The sequence below is a fragment of the Entelurus aequoreus genome, linkage group LG23 (assembly GCF_033978785.1).
Source record: "Entelurus aequoreus isolate RoL-2023_Sb linkage group LG23, RoL_Eaeq_v1.1, whole genome shotgun sequence".
NCBI classification, from domain to species: domain Eukaryota; kingdom Metazoa; phylum Chordata; class Actinopteri; order Syngnathiformes; family Syngnathidae; genus Entelurus; species Entelurus aequoreus.
Window position 1 is genome coordinate 9,198,444 of NC_084753.1, and position 22,853 is coordinate 9,221,296.

At 40.1% G+C, this 22,853-nt stretch overlaps 1 protein-coding gene across 1 annotated transcript; it reads right to left on the reverse strand.

The window, feature by feature from the left end:
* Positions 1 to 209: 209 nt before the first annotated feature.
* zc3h14 (zinc finger CCCH-type containing 14) lies at positions 210 to 22,490 on the reverse strand. Its single transcript, XM_062033920.1, has 17 exons — positions 22,314 to 22,490; positions 22,064 to 22,106; positions 21,866 to 21,980; positions 14,034 to 14,074; positions 13,847 to 13,958; positions 13,478 to 13,781; positions 11,008 to 11,180; positions 10,836 to 10,936; positions 10,627 to 10,761; positions 8,814 to 8,891; positions 8,613 to 8,745; positions 8,350 to 8,534; positions 6,477 to 6,615; positions 3,051 to 3,193; positions 2,904 to 2,980; positions 456 to 562; positions 210 to 375 (listed from the first exon to the last, which is right to left on the reverse strand). Exons 1-17 carry the CDS (start codon positions 22,347 to 22,349, stop codon positions 372 to 374), a joined length of 1,926 nt encoding a protein of 641 aa, XP_061889904.1. The 5' UTR covers positions 22,350 to 22,490; the 3' UTR covers positions 210 to 371.
* Positions 22,491 to 22,853: the final 363 nt, after the last annotated feature.

The following is a 22,853-nucleotide window of genomic DNA, read 5'->3' on the forward strand; positions in this document are numbered from 1 at the left end:
ACGAGGGCCAAAAAAAGCAGAAAAAACCTGCAAAACAACACGTCATAAAACAACTGCAATAGAAGAATTATGAAAATATTATCAACTCACCTGTCCACGTGATCTTTAGGTTCAAGTCAGTTGAGGGATGGCAACGCAATCACTTAGTACTTTTAGAGGTAATTAAAAAAATATGTAAGAAATCTAAAAATAAACGATAGGAGACGAGACATTGTCGCTGTATTTTAATAGTGTGACAGCTTCAGCAAAAAAGCCAAGCGTCTTACAAAAACATTTCTAAAACTCAATACACAATACAACATAACTGAACGTAGAACAACTAAAAGGTCATGAATCCAATGATGCGGCGACGTGGACCTCTGCAGGTGTCATTAGCTGGGAGAAAAACATACTTCTATTGTAAATATTTCTTTATTCGTGAAGATGCACAAATCCTGCGTCACCCTTCTGCTCACCTGCTCTGTGCCTTGGTCCACTTCAAGGCATGTCTGGGAGGCACGGACGGACTGGGGTGGAAGAAGGTGCAGCCGTCTCGCTTACACTGGGCCGCGAAGCGACAAGGCTGCCAGGAGGTAAACACACAGCAGGGCTTGTTTATTTGCTGATCAGACACAAAGCTGCCGGCCAAAGAAGAGCCAGTGTCTGCAGAGCAGATTTTTGGCAGAGCAAAGCAGACTGGCCACTGAGGAGGGCCAGAAAACTACAAAAAGTGCACCTGCTTTGGTTCCATGACAACACATCTCTGAATTGCTCTTAAGTACCATATGAAATACTATTAATTTGCATAAATGAAGTATTAGCAAAGTCTGTGGCTGCACTTCCTTCTGTTTACTGTGCTTAGCATCAAGCTAATTAAAGTTAAAGTTAAAGTAGCAATGATTGTCACACACACACTAGGTGTGGTGAAATGTGTCCTCTGCATTTGACCCATCCCCTTGATCACCCCCTGGGAGGTGAGGGGAGCAGTGGGCAGCAGCGTGGCCGCGCCCGGGAATCATTTTTGGTGATTTAACCCCCAATTCCAACCCTTGATGCTGAGTGCCAAGCAGGGAGGTAATGGCTCCCATTTTTATAGTCTTTGGTATGACCCGGCCGGGGTTTGAACTCACAACCTACCCATCTCAGGGCGGACACTCTAACCACTAGACCACTGATAAATAGTGTCATGTTTGCCACTTTATTGGCTACATAGACAGTCTAATGTCAGCAACACGCGGCTCTCGAGCCGCATGAGGCTCTTTAGTGGCGCCCTCGAGTATTTTTAAAAAAGGATTGAAAATGGAAAAAAATATATATTTAGTTTTAATATGGTTTCTGACACAAACCTTCCCAGTTGTTAGAACTACCACTGTTGAATATGTTTGTGTGTATGCTTCACTGATGACTATTTGGTGAACATCCTTTTGTCCTACTCATTTCGGCAGTTCTTGAACGCACCATAGTGTGGACTGTGACGCAAGTTTGTTTACATGTAAAATCTTCCACTCCTTTGTCTCATTTTGTCCACCAAACGTTTTATGCTGTGCGTGAATGCACAAAGGTGAGCTTTGTTGATGTTATTGACTTGTTGGAGTGCTAATCAGGCATATTTGGTCAGTGCATGACTGCAAGCTAATCAATGCTAACATGCTATTTAGGCTCGCTGTATGTACATATTGCATCATTATGCCTCATCTGTAGCTATATTTGAGATAATTTAATATCCATTACTTTGTCTGACGACACTATCAGTATGTAATATTGGCTGTATGTTTGTGGGCCATGTTGTTCCAGACCACAGCAAACATTACGCTTGCCAAAGATTGTAATAAATCCATCAAAAGAAGACATTTCCTTTAACAAAGCGCTTTGAGTACCTTGAAGGTAGAAAAGCGCAATACAAGTATAACCCATTTATCATATTTATTTAACTTGGATACACACATCTATACTTTTGGCCATTCTAAGACAGTCATTTCCAGGAGTTATCTCACCTTCTCAGTAGCCTCTGATTTACTAATGTTTTCTAATGTTGTAAAAATGTGTAGAATAAATATTACATTTCAACATTTCTGTCAATGAAGATTTGCTTCAGCCTGCGACACAGTCATTTTGATAGTAGGCTATTCTAGCTAATATAGACACTTATGTCATGTGTTATGTCATGTTATGTTATTTCCATTTATTATGCGCCCCCCAACCAACTGTTACATCAGCCCGGGGTGCAGATTGCCTTCATTATAACACTTATATACAGCTTTTCATTTGTTGCAGCTCCAGACTTTTTTGTATTTTGGGTCCAATATGGCTCTTTCAACGTTTTGGGTTGTCGACCCTTGCTCTAATGAGATTCAATGCATGAAATATGAAATTAATGCTGCATTTACACAAATAACAGGAAATACTTGGTGATAGAAGACCACAATCTACCATACCTGATGACGTATGTGTTGTTGCAAAAGACAAGCACCTAATAATGACTTTAAATCCAATGTAGTCCAACCTGTCTATAGTGACTACTCAAGGGAAACAGCAAAAGTGGCGACTATATTCAAGTTGGCAGCCATTTTGAATCAATCTTGTGTTTTATCTAGCGTGTCTATGTTTTGATCATAGAAATAGCAACGATGCATTTTTTTCTTTGCTTTTTGTAAACGGGCATGATAGCTTATTAATATTGAACATGGCCCTATCTCCCAATTGTAAAGAATTCCTGAATCCAGATGGATGGATGGATGGATGGATGGATGGATGGAGATATATAACTTTATCGATTCCTTCAGGAGAGTTCCCTCAGGAAAATTAAAAGATGGTGATCCGGATCACCCCACCTCTCACTTTTCCCACAGAGAGGTAGCCGCTAACAGGCTGGACTGTATCTTGTATTGGATGTGATTGGGTTAGAGACGTTCAAACAGTGTTACCTGAGGATGATAAAAGGTACAATCCATCTTCTTGCACTGTGGGAAGAAGCGGCACACGCTGGCCGTTTGGGGTGCGACTGTCAACACAGGGTTAGACCAGTTAGACACGGAAACACGTGGAAAGTTATGGTGTGGTGTGGTGTGCACCTGGCCGGGCAGGTGGAGGGGCTGCAATGCCCCTGCGGCTAACGTGGGTGAAAGGACAGTCTGGCTTGCTGCACCTGGCGTCGTATTTACAGTTGGGATGGATGAAGAGGCATTTGTCCCCGAATTTGCAGGTGGGAAAAGTCCTGCAAGACACAAAACATTTAAAAGGGAGAAACAAATGCATGTTCTTGAAAATAATAATACACTGCTACTTCAACTTACGAGCTCAAAGCATTCCACAACGGAGCTTGTAGCTCAAAACACTCATATCTCAAATCAGCCCTGCCTAACTAAAAATTAGTGTAAATCAATTTAATTGGTGCTTGGCCCTGCCAAAACTGCACCATTTTAACTTGTAACATACCTTTGAAAAGAAAAGACTAACTTTTAGATAAGAAATATTGTTGAAAAAACAACAGAATAGTTATGTTGGGTGATATAGACGATATATGACATCAATTTGGCGGACGATTATAGAGTTTTTAATATGGTGATAATACAGGCCTGGGCAATTATTTTGACTCAGGGGGGCCACATTTAGAGAAAAAAATGTATCTGGGGGCTGGTATATCTATTTATCTATATATATATATATATATATATATATATATATATATATATATATATATATATATATATATATATATATATATATATATATATATATATATATATATATATATATATATATATATATATATATATATATATATATATATATATATATATATATATATATATATATATATATATATGTATATATATATATATATATATATATATATATATATATATATATATATATATATATATATATATAATACATACAGTATGTGTGCTAAGGTCCTATTCTTAGAAACACTAATACAAAACCTCACAATAATGTTTGATTGAATGCTAAAAACGTTATGACAGACCACCTTAAAAAACGGAATGGAATTTTAAATTTTTTTACTGAATGAGACACCCAGAATGTACATGAAAATTAAGAATGTTACAATATTAACTATGAAGGATAAAACACTGAATATTGACAACATATGAACGTCACTCCCCCTCTCCATCCACATATTTTACAATCAACAAAAATGCAACAAACACAGTGAAATAAATCCCCACCTACAATCTGATACATCACTAAGTTTAGAACTTTGTGGTGAAAATCTCCTTCCACGTCTGTCCCTGACACCCACATTTCAGGCTTTTTTGATTGATTGATTGAGAAACACTCTGTGGAAACACTCCCCACCCACACTGCTTGGTGCCTCGTCTAAGCTGCTGTGACTTAAATTACCATAGTAACTAATTACATGACCATAGTAACTAATTAGATTAGCAATATAACTAATTACTATAGTAACTATTATATAATACAAAAGCACAGATTGCAAGCTTTGAAAGACTTAGTATAGTTGAAGACTTACAGTCATTAGAAAACATCACTGCACATCATAATGGCAGCTACACTTTCCTTCTAAAGATCTGAACAAAATATTTGGGGATGTCCGGGGGGCCAGATTGAAAAGCTTAACGGGCCGCATGTGGCCCCCGGGTTTTCATTTGCCCAGGTCTGTAATACGAATTGGGCTGGGCGATAAAACAATAACAATATATATCGCGATAGACATGTGATCAATATCAATAGAAAATGGGGTCGATAGAACGTTCGATAATTTCACTGAGTTCTGTTAGAAAAAAATAGGAAGAAAGGCGGAGCCGGAACCGCACGGCATTCTGGGGGGTGTAGGCAGAGGAAGGGCTTTGGCCTCTCGACCTATCTCGGCCGAGCCTGAACCGCAAGGCATTCTGGGAAATGCTAACAGGAAAAAAAGGGAAAAAAAGCAACAACGGCTAGCTGACGACGAAGAGTGAAACGAAACGGGAATATGAGCGCGGCAGCACGAGAGGAAATTGTAAATAATAAAGGAAACGTCACGTCACCAGTTTGGCGGTATTTTGGATTTTTTTTAAATCCGATACAAATCAGAGTAATACTGTCTACAAACTTTGCAAGGTCGTCGTCCCGACCAAGTCTGGGAACACGACAAACTTATTTTACCACCTGAGCCGCTCTCACCCGCTGGAGTACAGCAGTATCAAACAGCCACAACCATCTACATCAGCCGGTGCAAGTGGAACAGCACCGAAGCGGCAACAACAGACCACCATCGAGACGATGGTGGTCTGTTGTTGCCGCAGACAGTTCTACTCGGCAGCAGTGCCATACGACAAAAATTCAAAACGTTATAAAGAAATAAAGGATGCAGTGGTGTATCAATTAGCGAAGGACATGCTAGCGCTCAGCATAGCTGAGAAGTCTGGGTACAAGAATCTCATACACGTGCTCAACCCCCGTTATGTTCTACCTGGCCGAAAGCCCTTTTCCAAGACAGCTATTCCTAAACTTTACACAATGTGCAGGGAATCCGTGGAAAAGGAGATACTGAAGTTGGTATGATTTTTCCATAAATGACTGAAGAGGGTATCAGGTTTGTTTTGTCACAGATGTTCAGACGCAAGTTTATTCCGATGTTTACAATATTCTGTAAGACATGTTTGTTTCTGCTTGCTTAATGTGACTGTTGTTTATTTGCATATATAAATAAAATAAAATAGTGGACTTGAAGTGGGTGTGGCATGGATGATTGTTTGGCGCCCAATAAAAGACTTGATGGAGGATTCTTCAAAAGCAATACCAATATGTTACCAATATGGCTTTAAAGCCTGAGTTGTACACTACTAATTTCTTAATTACAATGCTTTGCACATTTTGTTGGATTAAGCATTTATTTAATGTCAATATTTGCACATCGACCAGTATTTTCATTTATTTGACTGTTTTTCATAATGCTGACCTCGTTCTAAAGGTTAAAGGTTATATTTAAAATAAAAGTATCTAAATTCAGCCTTTTTTCTCCTGGTCTTTATTTAGAATAGGTTTTTCTTTTTTTTTAATCAATAATTATCGATATCGACTGATATGAAACACTTATATCGTGATACATTTTTTAGTCATATCGCCCAGCCCTAATTACGATATAGATTTTCCCTATACAAGAGTAGTACAAACAACTACATTAGTTTCAGGAAGCAATGTAATCGTCATAATATAAAACAATTAGCTCGTCCAGCTCTAGTCCATTCTGTCTGGTCTCTTCCCGCTCATTAGTTAGATCCAACATGTACAATGAGCCAAGTTAGCGAAAAGGCTGATCAATAAGACTGAGATAACGAGTGACAGAAACGATCTTTAGCTATAAGCTGTTTTGGAGCGGACCGTACGGCGTGCACTGTGGCATTTGCTACGTCATCTTGCGGCTCTGAGGCTCTTAACTCAAATTATGCTCGCAACTTCACGCATAACAAAATGTGGAGAGAACGCTTGTATCTGAAAATACTCTGAAGTTAAGGCCCTGGACAACTCACTTGCATATTCTTGTCGGGTGATGATAGGGACACTCGTCTCCGCTCTTGCAGACGGGCCAGAACCTGCAGCGCTCAATCCCTTTTTGTTTCTTGGAAGGAACGGCGTCATCCTCAAACATCTCAGCATCGACCAGACAGTCTGTGAAAAGGCCAAAGAAGACAGCAGTAGGACTCGTCATTGTTGCAACTTATCTTCATTAAGTGAAATTATGTAGGGGAAAACGTAAAAAAGTACTTTATATTATAAAATACATCTGTACAAATATAATTACATGATACATCACAATACATTGTTATTCTACTTTTGTTTTAGTGATAGTCTTTCAGATCTTTACTTTAGTTCCTATTTTGACCTAACCTCTGTTCTTATTGTCCGTTGTATTTTTTATATAATATTTTAGTGCTGTCTGTCGGTGGACAAAGATTTATTCTATTCTACTTTAGACTAAGATAACATAACTTACAATATAATTTAAAAAATATATATATTGGATTTTTCGGACTATAAGGCGCACTTAAAATCCTTTCATTTTCTCAAAATTTGACAGTGCGCCTTATAACCTTGTGCGCCTAATGAACGGAATAATTCTGGTTGTGCTTACCGACCTCGAAGCAATTTTATTTGGTACATGGTGTAATGATAAGTGTGACCAGTATAGATGGCAGTCACACATAGGAGATACGTGTAGACTGCAATATGACGCCAGTAAACCACACCAAAACTTTAAATGTACCTTCTGGTACCTGATGATTGGTATTTGGGATCTGCATAAGTCCTGAAAATGTGCAAGTTCGCCACTGTAGTCCATGCCGACGCCGTAGTGGATAAGCTTTTTCTTTTTCTCTATCTTCTTGTTATGGGACATTCATGTTGCCATTTCTAATATAAAGTATCGTAAAGTTCTAACTTATATCTCACTATGGAAGCGCTAAAAACCACCGGTGTAGTGAGTTTACATTATTCACCCAAGGAACTTTAGTTATTAGAGAGTTCCGGTCGGACGGTTTTTCACGGGACAGATTTCGGGTGTTGTTGTTGCACTAGTGAGCCACGGATGAAGAGATGCTGCTCCGTTATTGATTGAAGTAAAGTGTGAATGTCATTAAAACAGTTAGCTCCATCTTTTGACACTTCTTCCACTCCCGTCCTTGCACGCTACACCGCTACAACAAAGATGACGGGGAGAAGACGCTGTCCAAGTGGAGGCACGTAAATAAGGCGCATCCTGAAAAGACTGTCAGAAAGTGACTTGAAGATGATGTGTAAAACATCATCTATGCAACATTTTGAGTAAATAACCACCATTACATGTTATGTAGACCACAAGGAAGTCTTTTACATTTAGAAAATAATCATAATATGACTCTTTTAATGCACCCTATAATCTTTTGTATGAAAAAAGACCTGAATAGACCCGCTCATCAGCAGTGCGCCCTATGGTTCAGAAAATACGGTATATGAAATTATATTATGCATTACAGTACATTTGTACAAATGTAAATCATTTTAAAATACATTTTATACTGGATTATCAATAAACGTTTATAAATATGATACTTGAATACACTAATATAGTGGAATTAAATGTAAACATTACTTTTATTAAGTGTGATTAGTTAAAGGTGGTAAAAATATAACTTAATGTATAATGAAATGCTTTTATAAAATCACATGGTATGGTCCGTACACTTTCATCATACCAGTATATTATCATGTAGCAGCATAGTATAACAAGTAGTGTTGCATAAAATATGTATTATAATGTCTAGTAAAAGGCAATTCTAAGAGTGTATTGTGTGTGATAAAATACAATAAACCAGTTTTACAAATAAAGATGTGTCCTCTAATAAATGGCTGGTCTTCATTCAGTACCTCCAATCGAAGGGCCTCCATGCAATCGATCAAGGACGCTGACTTTGGACTCCCGACTGGCGAACTTGGAGGGTGGTCTCACATCTTCCAGATCCATGTCGGACTCTGTGAAGTTCCCCAGCGGGCTCGGAACTCCCTCTAACGTCACAATGAACTTGGGACTCTCCGCATTTTCCTTTTCCTTGCTAAACAACAGAAAAAAGGATGTATTAAAGGGATATGAGCTGTTTTATTTTAACGTCATTCGTTTTATTTGTGCACACCTGGCTTGGATGGTGCGCAATGGTGAGGCGGTCTCGTCTTTTAGCTTCCCGTCCTGCGGACTTCTGCTTTCGTCCAGCTGCGGTCGACTCACGATGAAAGAGCGTGTATCAAACTGCTTTGGCTCGCCGCTCGCTACGAACAAAGTATGCTGAGGGAGTGCTTGGAAACACAACTCTTGTGACTGGGGAAAGAGCACTCACAGTCGTCACTCTTCTCTGCTTCCTCGTTGTGCTGCGACGTGTCCGACTGAGCGTGTGAAGCCACAGATTTAGCTGGAGCTAATGGGACATATTAGTAGAACGCATTTAGAACAGAGGTGTCAAAGTCGCACTGCTTGAAATTGCACACCTTTTAAACTTTAATGGTATCCAATATTGCAACAAATATTACAGTATATTATCATACTTTCCAAACATTTTTTGTCTACCCATCAAATTAATACAAATGACAATGAATGGAAAGACGGTACATTTGTTTTTACGGTAGAATAACTGGGAGCTAAGTTGCCAGAATAAAAAAAAAACTTGTACTGTTTTAATATCATGTTGTAAAAACCAATGTCAATTGAACACAAAATTTCTGGCAACTAAGCTGCCAGCTTTTTCCCTAAACCCCCCCCCCAAAAAAAACAGTGGTACTGTTTTTACATTTACCGTAAAATGGTGAAAAAACCCCACTATATTTTACAGTAAAATTTTGTAAATGTAAAGTTTTTACTGTCTACTAGGGTTGTACGGTGTACTGGTATTAGTATAGTACCGCAATACGAATTAATAATATTCTGTACTATACCGCCTCTAAAAAGTACCGGCCCCCCACCCCACGCCCCCCGCGCACACACACAGAGTACTTACAAGCAGACACAGTGTGTAGACAGAAAAGGGAGAATGGACGCATTTTGGTGTAAAAAGTAAAGATAAAGGTGAAGTTATAACACTGAAACACCCTCAGGAAGAGGTGCTTTAAGACATGGCTAGCTAGCTAGCGGCTAACGTCCATCCACAGTGTTTTAGCTACTTCTAAATCACTAATCCTGGTCTCCATGGCGACAAAGTAAGTGTCTTACAAGTAGCATTATCACTGGAGGACGAGGAATAGCTAAACATGCTTCACTACACAGCGTAGGAGGATACAATAGCTCACCGGCGTCACAATGTAAACAAATGCCATGGGTGGATCTACACCTGACATCCACCGTGATGATACCAAGTACAGGAGCGTATCTAGTCGATACTACTATGATTACATCCATATTTATTAGTGTCACAAAATCTTTTTTCCTTTTTAAAAAAAAAATGTATATAATGTTTATAAAGTCAGTAAATACGTCCCTGGACACATGAGGACTTTGAATATGACCAATGTATGATCCTGTAACTACTTGGTATCACATCCATACCCAAATGTGTGGTATCATCCAAAACTAATGTCAAGTATCAAAGAAGAGAAGAATAAGTGATTATTACATTTTAACAAAAGTGTAGATAGAACATGTTAAAACAGAAAATAATCAGATATTAACAGTAAATGAACAAGTAGAGTAATAATCCATTTTTACAGTTTGTCCCTCATAATGTGTACAAAATAATAGGTGTATAAATGACACAATATGTTACTGCATAGACTAATTAGGAGTCTTTGTTTGTTTACTTACTACTAAAAGACAAGTTGTCTAGTATGTTCACTATTTTATTGAAGGACTAAATGACAATAATAAACATATGTTTCATGTACCCCAAGATTTTGTGTTAAAATAAATCCAATAAAGCAATTTTTTGTGGTCCCATTGATTTAGAAAAGTATCGAAATACATTTTGGTACAGGTACCAAAATGTTGGTATCGGGACAAAACTACAGTCTACTTTATAAATATATATAATTAATCATGAAATCCAGAGGCAAATTCCTACATTATTCACTGTTACAAGCGGGGCCCTCTGATGGCAGCCATAAGTGCCATGTGGCCCTCAATGAAAACCAGTTTGCCATCCCTGTAATAGAAGATGCACACACCAGAATGTCTGCTCGGTGGCTCCCTGGAGGCCCCGCGATGCAGTTGCTGCTGCATCAGCTGAATGGCTGCAGTCATCTCGTCGCCTCTCACCAGGCGGGCGCGAGGGGCAACGGGAACCGTCTGCTTCTGTGGTACTGTGGATGAGAGAAGAAACGCGGTGGTGACGAGGGAAAGCGGAGTGCAGAAATGCTGTAGGGTGATGGCGCACGTGTCGCGAAGGTTGTTGTCTTGGTGATGGAGTCCTGCGCCTCGGAGATGGCCTTCAGGATCAGGTTCCTGTTGGCTTGCATGGCTGGTGGGAGGGAGGATCTGAAGCAGTCGTGCCAGGTTTAGAAGATGGCATAACCAGGATTATTACTAAACTGGACGCATAAACTGACTTGCGCTCTGGTTTGGAAGGCAGCGACACTCGACTTGACACGCCTCGTCCTCCATAGCTCGTTTCGTCCTCTTCCTCTTCTTCCTCGACGTCCTCGCTGTCCTCGTCTGTGTCACGGCTCACGCGTATCACCGAACTAGCAACTGGCGCCTTGCGTTTCCGTGACAACTCCTCCTGGAGAGCACACGGGGACATTTTAGCACCACTTCCTTCGTGTAAAACAACAGAGTGGGCACTAAGTTAGTCAACCGCAGAGAGTCCCGGGCATTCGCTATGATGGAAGACCACCATGTTAAATTGTTAAGCAGGTTTTTCTCCAGAATGCCACAGAGAACAGAACTTTCTCCTCAGTCTTATTCCAAAATGGAATACATTTATTTTGTCCACAAAATTCTACAGACAATTTCCCACAATGACAATGTGAAAAGTTTTTATTTCTATTGTGCAAATGTATTTAAAATGTACAAAAAGTATGTAAGTATTCAGACCCTTTGCTCAATACTTTGTTGACGCACCGTTGTCAACAATTACAGTCTCAGGTCTTTTTGAATACGATGCCACAAGTCTCCGTACATTGCTGTAATTATCTTAGTCTAGTCAGGGAGGTGACCAAGACCATGGTCACTCTGTCAGAGATACAGCATTCCTCTGTGGAGAGAGGAGAACCTTCCAGAAAGACAACCATCTCTGCAGCAAACCACCAGTCCGGATTGATGGATGGATAGATAAATAAATACCTTATTTATCACCCAGTGGGAAAACTCAGGTGTCCAGTAGAATAAAAACATAATCATTTATAACAATAATAAATACTTTATGGCCTGTATGGTAGAGTGGCCAGACGGAAGCCATTTCTTAGTAAAAAGTTTGCCAACATGCACCTGAAAGACTCTCAGACCATAATGATAAATGGGTTATACTTGTATAGGGCTTTTCTACCTTCAAGGTACTCAAAGCGCTTTTGACAGTATTTCCACATTCACCCATTTACACACATTCACACACTGATGGAGGGAGCTGCCATGCAAGGCGCTAACCAGCAGCCATCAGAGGCAAAGGGTGAAGTGTCTTGCCCAACGACACAACGGACGTGACTAGGAAGGTAGAAGGTGGGAATTGAACCCCAGTAACCAGCAACACTCCGATTGCTGGCACAGCCACTCTACCAACTTCGCCACGCCATGAGAAACTAAATTCTCTGGTCTGATGAGACAAAGATTGAAGTCTTTGGTGTCATGTTTGGAGGAAGCCAGGCACCGCTCATTACCAGGACAATAACATCCCTGCATTGGTGGCAGCATCATGCTGTGGGGATGCTTTTCAGTGGGAGGAACTGGGAGACTAGTCTGGATAGAGGGAAAGGTGAATGCAGCAATGTACAGAGACATCCTGGATGAACACCAACACTTCCCATCCAACCTGATGGAGCTTGAGAGGTGCTGCAAAGAGGAATGGTTGAAAGTGCCAAAAGGTAGGTGTGCCAAGTTTGTGGCATCATATTCAAAAATACTTGAGGCTGGAATTGATGCCAAAGGTGCATCAACTAAGTACTGAGAAAAGGCTGCTTTACATGTAATGGCTTAGTTTTCTATTTTTAATACATTTGCTATTTAAAAAACAACATTTTGACATTGTCATTTAGTGGTATTGTGTGTAGAATGTTGAGAAAAATAAGAATACATTCCCTTTTGGAACAAGGCTGTAACATAAAATGTGGAAAAGCTGTGAATACTTTCCAAATGCACTGTATAAATACAACTCTAAAGTGTGTTATTTTGAAATATCTTATATCTCACTATGGAAGCACTAAAACATACCGGTATAGTGAGTTTACTTTATTCACCCAAGGAACTTTACTTATTAGAGCGTTCCGGTCGGACGGTTTTTCACGGGACACATTTCGGGTGTTGTTGTTGCACTAGTGAGACACGGATGAGGAGATGCTGCTCCGTTATTGATTAAAGTAAAGTGTGAATGTCATTAAAACAGTTAGCGCCATCTTTGGACACTTCTTCCACTCCCGTCCTGGCACGCTACACCGCTACAACAAAGATGACAGGGAGAAGACGCTGTCCAAGTGGAGGCACGTAAATAAGACCGCCCACAAAACGGCGCATCCTGAAGAGACAGTCAGAAAGTGAGTTGAAGATGATGTGTAAAACATCATCTATGCAACATTTTGAGTAAAGAACCACCATTACATGTTATGAGTAGACCACAAGGAAGTCTTTTACATTTAGAAAATAATCATAGTAAAATGACTCCTTTAATGCGCCCTATAATCCGGTGCGCCTTATATATGAAAAAAGATAGTAAATAGACCAGTCATCGGCAGTGTGCCTTATAATCTGGTGTGCCCTATGCGCCGGAAAATAAGGTAATTCTATTAATACTAGGAAGAGTTGGGTGTTTCTTTGTTCAACTGGCAATTGAGGCATGGTGTCTATTAGAGTGTTGCTATCTGACCATACCTTGATGGAGATGCTTCTGGAAGTTCTGCTGCTCCTGCTCTCCTGGTGCCTGCCATGTGAAGACCCCTCAGCGGACCGCAGCGCTGAACCCAGTCTGCTCTGACCCGGCCTGTAGATTTCTGCCGTCGGCCGGTTTGCCGCGCCCCGAGTTCCTCTCGTGTTGGTGGCCATCACTACAGCATCCTCTGCGATAAAGTCATCATCTAGCTCTGGTTTGATGTCGATGACAGCGTCGGACGGAAGTAGCTCCATGAGGGGTTTGACGGCGGAGGTCAGCCGGGACAAAGACTTCTCTGTAGACGACCTCCAAATGGAACAAAGGTTTGTTATTGTTTTGTTCATGTCTGTGGCTCTTAAAGCGTTGGACACCTGTTTTCATGGGCAGAGCTGCGTGATTCCGTTCTATCAGAGCGAGACCTTAACTCTTCTGTCTTCAAAGTCGCTGTGCTTGACTGCTGCTCAAGTCCGACAGAGGCAGGCTCTAAAAGGTGACACAAGAATCCACACCCTCATAATAATGCCGATACCCTGCGTGGACAAAGGTATTGGGACCTACCCACTGCAACTGTTCTTAGCTTCTCCAGTACGCCATGCAGCCTAAAATGAAATGGTACAGGTGAGAACAACATTTGAGTTTGAGTTTATTTGGAACATGTTACATCACACATGCATGCATACAACATGATACATCACACAATATACTCCATAAGTAATAACAATAAAAATAAATAAATAGTAATGAGTTAAGTAAGTTATATTGGTGAGATGAGCAAGATTATCTAGAAAATGAATGGATGGATGAAATAAATTCAGGATGTTTATCATGGTTCTTTGTACTTTGTAAACACTTTAAGTTTGAAGAGTTTCTTGAAGTGGATCATATTAGTACATTGTTTGATTGCTTTGCTTAATCCATTCCATCATTTCATTCCACATACTGATATACTGAGAGTCTTAAGTGTTGTATGTGCATACAAATGTTTTAAATTACATTTTCCTCTAAGATTATATATCTCCTCTTTTTTTGAGAAGAATTGTTGTATATTCTTGGCTAGCAGATTATAGTTTGCTTTGTGTATCATTTTAGCTGTTTGCAAATTCACTATGTGGTGGAATTTCAGTATTTTAGATTCAATAAATAAAGTGTGTGTATGTTCTCTATATCCAACATTATGTATTATTATAACTGATCTTTTTTGTAACACAGTTAATGAATGAAGTGTACTTTTGTAGTTCTTTCCCATATTTCTACACAATAAATCAGATACGTAACACTAGTGAGCAGTAGAGAATATGAAGTGATTTTTGGTCTAGAACATGTTTTGCTTTATTCATTATTGACGTGTTTCTTGTTACTTTATGTTGTATATTTCCAGAGATTTCCAGTTCAATTTATCATCAATCATTATACCTAGAAATTTGGTTTAATTTACTCTTTTCAAATGTCATTTGTGTTTGACTTTCTCTTCTACTGTTACCTGAGATTCAACGATAGTCTGTTTTTGTCAAACCATCTTTTTAACTTGTTCATTTCTTCTGTTATTATTTGTATTATCTTCTGTGTGTTCTCTCCTGAACAAAACGCTGTTGTATCATCCGCAAATAATACTAACGTTAAATCTATTGTAACTTTACACACTTCATTTATATAGACATTGAACAATGTTGGTCCTAGTATGGATCCCTGAGGTACACCACAGGATATAAAGTGAGGTCCTCAGGTATTTGCACACCCTGCAATTTTGCAAGTTCTCCCACTTAGAAATGAGGGAGAGGTCTGAAATGTTCATCATAGATGTATTTCCACTGTTAGAGACATCTAAAAAGAAAAATCCGGAATAAATGATTTATTTGTACGTTACTGGGGTTCATAAGTATTTGCACACATGAGAATCAGCAAGAATTATGACTCTCAAAGAGCTGTCAGTCTACCTTAAAAAAGTCCACCTTTACCCCACAACTAATCTGTGCAGCCCACAGTCAGTCAAGGTCCAACTACTAACATGGGCAAGAACAAACAGCTGTCAAAAGAGACCAGAGATAAAATTGTAGAGCTCCACAAAGCTGGAAAAGGCTATGGGACAATTGGGAAGCAGCTTGGTGAGAATAGATCAACTGTTAGCAAATGGAAGAGGCTAAACATGACTGCTAATCTACCTTGGACTGGGGCTCCATGTAAGATCTCTCCTTGTGGGGCGTCACTCATGAGAAGAAAAGTGAGGAAATACACGGCAGGAGCTGGTGAATGACCTGAAGAGACCACTGTTTCCAAGGCTACTATCAGTATAGTGCTTTACAATCATGCAGGTTTCCCTGCTTAAGTCAGCCCAGTCTGAAGTTTGCCAATGGCCATCTGGATGATCCAGAGGAGTCATGGGAGAAAGTTATGTGGTCAGATGACACCAAAATACAACTTTTTGCTATAAACTCCACTTGTCAGGTTTGGAGGAAAAAGAAGGATGAGTATCACCATCCCTACAGTGAAGCATGGGGGTGGAAGCATCATGCTTTGGGGTTGCTTTTCAGCAAAGGGGACAGGACGACTGCACTGTATTAAGGAGAGGATAATAATAATAATAACACATTTTATTTGGTATAGCACTTTTCAAGGTACTCAGACGCTTTACAGGATACAAATTAAAATATAAAACAGTAATAATACAGGAAATATAAGAGCAGTACATAGTAAAATACATAATAACACACTGGACATTACAAGACACAGAACCCTAATCACAGGTTCAAAGCAGATCTGAAGAGATGTGTTTTGAGAAGGCTTTTGAAGGTAGGAAGGTCTGAGCAATCACGGATGGGTTTGGGGAGAGAGTTCCAGAGGGTGGGAGCAGTGATGGAGAAGGATCTATCACCCCAAGTCCGGAGCTTGGTTCTGAGTGGTGGAGAGAGGAGGTTGGCGTCGGAGGAGCGGAGGCTGCAGGAAGGGGTATGGTGAGGTAGCAGGGGGCCTGGTTGAGGAGGAGGATTTTAAAGTGGATCCGGTGAGGAAGGGGAAGCCAGTGGAGTTTCTGAAGGACCGGGGTGATGTGCTCATGGGAGCAGGTGAACGTATTGTGAGATTTTGGCCAAAAACCTCCTTCCCTCAGTCAGAGCATTGAAGATGGGTGGTGGCCGGGTCTTCCAACATGACAATGACAGCCAGGATAACCAAGGAGTGGCTCCATATGAAGGTCCTGGAGTGGCCTAGCCAGTCTCCAGACCTAAATCCAATAGAACATCTTTGGACGGAGCTGAAACTTGCTGTTGCTCGGCGACAGCCCCGAAACCTGACAGATCTAGAGAAGATTTGTGTGGAGGAGTGGGCCAAAATCCCTGTTGCCGTGTGTGCAAACCTGCTGAAGAACTCTAGGAAACCTTTGACCTCTTTAATTGCAAACAAAGGCTTCTGCACTAAATACTGTATTTTTCGGACTATAAGTCACAGTTTTTTTCTAAGTTTGGCCGGGGGTGCGACTTATATGCGATTTATACTCAGGAGCGACTTATGTGTGAAATGATGAACACATTAGCGTAAAATATGAAATAATATTATTGATGTCATTCACGTAAGAGACTAGACGTATAAGATTTGATGGGATTTAGCGATTAGGAGTGACAGATTGTATAGCATGTTCTATATGTTATAGTTATTTGAATGACTCTTACCATAATATGTTACGTTAACATACCAGTTGGTTATTTATGCCTCATATAACGTACACTTATTCAGCCTGTTGTTCACTATTCTTTAGACATTTTAAATTGCCTTTCAAATGTCTATTCTTGCTGTTGGCTTTTAGCAAATACATTTCCACAAAAATGCGACTTATACTCCAGTGCAACTTATAAATGTTTATTTCCTTTTTTATTATGCATTTTTGGCCGGTGCGACTTATACTCCGGAGTGAATTATACTCCGAAAAATACGGTATTAACAACTCTGGGCTGCTGATGATCTCCTGCTGGCCCCACTATAGACTGGACTCTCAGACTATTAACTAGATCCACTATGGACTGGACTCTCACACTATTATGTTAGATCCACTATGGACTGGACTCTCACACTATTAACTAGATTCACTATGGACTGGACTCTCACACTATTATGTTAGATCCACTATGGACTGGACTCTCACACTATTATGTTAGATCCACTATGGACTGGACTCTCACACTATTATGTTAGATCCACTATGGACGGAACTCTCACACTATTATGTTAGATCCACTATGGACTGGACTCTCACACTATTAACTAGATTCACTATGGACTGGACTCTCACACTATTAACTAGATCCACTATGGACTGGACTCTCACACTATTATGTTAGATCCACTATGGACTGGACCCTCACACTATTATGTTAGATCCACTATGGACTGGACTCTCACACTATTATGTTAGATCCACTATGGACTGGACTCTCACACTATTATGTTAGATCCACTATGGACTGGACTCTCACACTATTAACTAGATCCACTATGGACTGGACTCTCACACTATTATGTTAGATCCACTATGGACTGGACTCTCACACTATTAACTAGATTCACTATGGACTGGACTCTCACACTATTATGTTAGATCCACTATGGACTGGACTCTCACACTATTATGTTAGATCCACTATGGACTGGACTCTCACACTATTAACTAGATTCACTATGGACTGGACTCTCACACTATTATGTTAGATCCACTATGGACTGGACTCTCACACTATTATGTTAGATCCACTATGGACTGGACTCTCACACTATTATGTTAGATCCACTATGGACGGAACTCTCACACTATTATGTTAAATCCACTATGGACTGGACTCACACTATTAACTAGATTCACTATGGACTGGACTCTCACACTATTAACTAGATCCACTATGGACTGGACTCTCACACTATTATGTTAGATCCACTATGGACTGGACTCTCACACTATTATGTTAGATCCACTATGGACTGGACTCTTACACTATTATGTTAGATCCACTATGGACTGGACTCTCACACTATTATGTTAGATCCACTATGGACTGGACTCTCACACTATTAACTAGATCCACTATGGACTGGACTCTCACACTATTATGTTAGATCCACTATGGACTGGACTCTCACACTATTAACTAGATTCACTATGGACTGGACTCTCACACTATTATGTTAGATCCACTATGGACTGGACTCTCACACTATTATGTTAGATCCACTATGGACTGGACTCTCACACTATTATGTTAGATCCACTATGGACTGGACTCTCACACTATTATGTTAGATCCACTATGGACGGAACTCTCACACTATTATGTTAGATCCACTATGGACTGGACTCTCACACTATTAACTAGATTCACTATGGACTGGACTCTCACACTATTAACTAGATCCACTATGGACTGGACTCTCACACTATTATGTTAGATCCACTATGGACTGGACTCTCACACTATTAACTAGATCCACTATAGACTGGACTCTCACACTATTATGTTAGATCCACTATGGACTGGACTCTCACACTATTAACTAGATTCATTATGGACTGGACTCTCACACTATTAACTAGATCCACTATGGACTGGACTCTCACACTATTATGTTAGATCCACTATGGACTGGACTCTCACACTATTAACTAGATTCACTATGGACTGGACTCTCACACTATTAACCAGATCCACTATGGACTGGATTCTCACACTATTAACTAGATCCACTATGGACTGGACTCTCACTATTATGTTAGATCCACTATGGACTGGACTCTCACACAATTATGTTAGATCCACTATGGACTGGACTCTCACACTATTAACTAGATCCACTATGGACTGGACTCTCACACTATTACCGTAACTAGATTCACTATGGACTGGACTCTCACACTATTATGTTAAATCCACTATGGACTGGACTCTCACACTATTAACTAGATCCACTATGGACTGGACTCTCACACTATTATGTTAAATCCACTATGGACTGGACTCTCACACTATTAACTAGATCCACTATGGACTGGACTCTCACACTATTAACTAGATTCACTATGGACTGGACTCTCACACTATTATGTTAGATCCACTATGGACTGGACTCTAACACTATTATGTTAGATCCACTATGGACTGGACTCTCACACTATTTTGTTAGATCCACTATGGACTGGACTCTCACACTATTATGTTAGATCCACTATGGACTGGACTCTCACACTATTATGTTAGATCCACTATGGACTGGACTCTCACAATATTATGTTAGATCCACTATGGACTGGACTCTCACACTATTAACTAGATCCACTATGGACTGGACTCTCACACTATTAACTAGATTCACTATGGACTCTCACACTATTATGTTAAATCCACTATGGACTGGACTCTCACACTATTATGTTAGATCCACTATGGACTGGACTCTCACAATATTATGTTAGATCCACTATGGACTGGACTCTCACACTATTAACTAAATCCACTATGGACTGGACTCTCACACTATTAACTAGATTCACTATGGACTCTCACACTATTATGTTAAATCCACTATGGACTGGACTCTCACACTATTAACTAGATTCACTATGGACTGGACTCACACTATTATGTTAGATCCACTATGGACTGGACTCTCACTATTATGTTAGATCCACTATGGAATGGACTCTCACGCTATTATGTTAGATCCACTATGGACTGGACTCTCACTATTATGTTAGATCCACTATGGACTGGACTCTCACACTATTAACTAGATCCACTATGGACTGGACTCTCACACTATTAACTAGATTCACTATGGACTCTCACACTATTATGTTAAATCCACTATGGACTGGACTCTCACACTATTAACTAGATTCACTATGGACTGGACTCTCACTATTATGTTAGATCCACTATGGAATGGACTCTCACGCTATTATGTTAGATCCACTATGGACTGGACTCTCACTATTATGTTAGATCCACTATGGACTGGACTCTCACACTATTAACTAGATCCACTATGGACTGGATTCTCACAATATTAACTAGATCCACTATGGACTGGACTCTCACACTATTTTGTTAGATCCACTATGGACTGGACTCTCACACTATTATGTTAGATCCACTATGGACTGGACTCTCACACTATTATGTTAGATCCACTATGGACTGGACTCTCACAATATTTTGTTAGATCCACTATGGACTGGACTCTCACACTATTATGTTAGATCCACTATGGACTGGACTCTCACACTATTATGTTAGATCCACTATGGACTGGACTCTCACAATATTATGTTAGATCCACTATGGACTGGACTCTCACACTATTAACTAGATCCACTATGGACTGGACTCTCACACTATTAACTAGATTCACTATGGACTCTCACACTATTATGTTAGATCCACTATGGACTGGACTCTCACACTATTATGTTAGATCCACTATGGACTGGACTCTCACAATATTATGTTAGATCCACTATGGACTGGACTCTCACACTATTAACTAAATCCACTATGGACTGGACTCTCACACTATTAACTAGATTCACTATGGACTCTCACACTATTATGTTAAATCCACTATGGACTGGACTCTCACACTATTATGTTAGATCCACTATGGACGGAACTCTCACACTATTATGTTAGATCCACTATGGACTGGACTCTCACTATTATGTTAGATCCACTATGGAATGGACTCTCACGCTATTATGTTAGATCCACTATGGACTGGACTCTCACTATTATGTTAGATCCACTATGGACTGGACTCTCACACTATTAACTAGATCCACTATGGACTGGACTCTCACAATATTAACTAGATCCACTATGGACTGGACTCTCACAATATTAACTAGATCCACTATGGACTGGACTCTCACAATATTAACTAGATCCACTCCACGTCCATTGCACCAGTCGCCCAGGGGGGGGGGGGGGGGGGGGGGGTCCCCTCCAAGGTTTCTCATTGTCATCCCATTGGGTTGAGTTTTTCCTTGCCCTGATGTGGGATCTGAGCCGAGAATGTCGTTGTGGCTTGTGCAGCCCTTTGAGACACTGGTGATTTAGGGCTATATAAGTCAACTTTGATTGATTGATGTTCTCATCAGTGTGCAAATACTTATGAACCCCAGCAACATACAAATAAATCATTCAAAAATCATAAAATGTGATTTCCGTGTTTTTCTTTTTAGATGATGTCTCTAAGAGTGGAAATCTATGATGAACATTCCACACCTCTCTTTCATTTCTAAGTGGGACAACTTGCAAAACTGCGGGGTGTGCAAATACGTGTGGACCTCACTTTATTTAGTGTTGTCCCATCTTCACGTATTGTTTGAAAACGTCTTTTCATGTGTGTTTTCTCACCAAGCTGTGAACTTGATGGTGTTGTTTCCAAGAAAAAGCGAGAGGTCGTCCGCCATCTGCTCGGATGTTTTCTTATTGGCGACCATCACCATGATGTAGTCGGGAAGCTCCTCGTCTGGAAGGGTGGGAGAACTGTGAGTTTTGGCCGAGTCACAACCCATCCATCCATTTCCTACCGCTTGTCCCTTAGACACTTACCAATATATGCACCCAGTTCTTGAAGCTTGCCCTTGATAGCAGCCTGCAACACAAAAAAGTGTTCCATTTATTCCTTCTCAACACAACGTGTCGCCATTATCCGGAGTTATCGAGGACCAGGTGTCAAAAAAACAACCTTGTAACTAAACCGTGTTGCCATTTTGCTAGCGAGCTAGCATGCTAACGGGCAGTTATCCGGCTAAATGCTAAACAGTCGTGTCAACGTATCACCTATTTCACTCTTACTCACTCTTATTTTTTTGCTGATCTCTGCCCCGATTTCCATGGCTGGATCGTTTCAAGCCTTGAATACCAAAATTAAAGGTATAAAGGATAGCTGCCGTCTAGCTTAACAACCGCTACCTCCTGCCGCCGGAGAAGTCGTAGCAGAGTCACGTGACAAACGAAGGGCCCCGAAAAAGAACGAAAGGCTCGACTGCTGTGTTTAAGTCCCGTTGGTAAATCGGAACACATTTTAGGAATACTTACCGAGGGCGCTGTTTTTTTTTAACAACAACTAATTTATTTTGTGTTTCAAGGTTGTAAAAATATCCCAATTAGGTACTAATACAACGCATTTTATGTTTAAGCTAATTTGCATTTTTTAAAATTAATATACAAATGACACAGTTTTGGTTTTAACAACTGTATTGAACGCGTCTTGGCAGGACAATACTGTAAGAGTACTTACTAGGGGTGTGGGGAAAAATCGATTCGAATTCGAATCGCGATTCTCACGTTGTGCGATTCAGAATCGATTCTCTTTTTTTTTTTTAATACATTTTTTAAA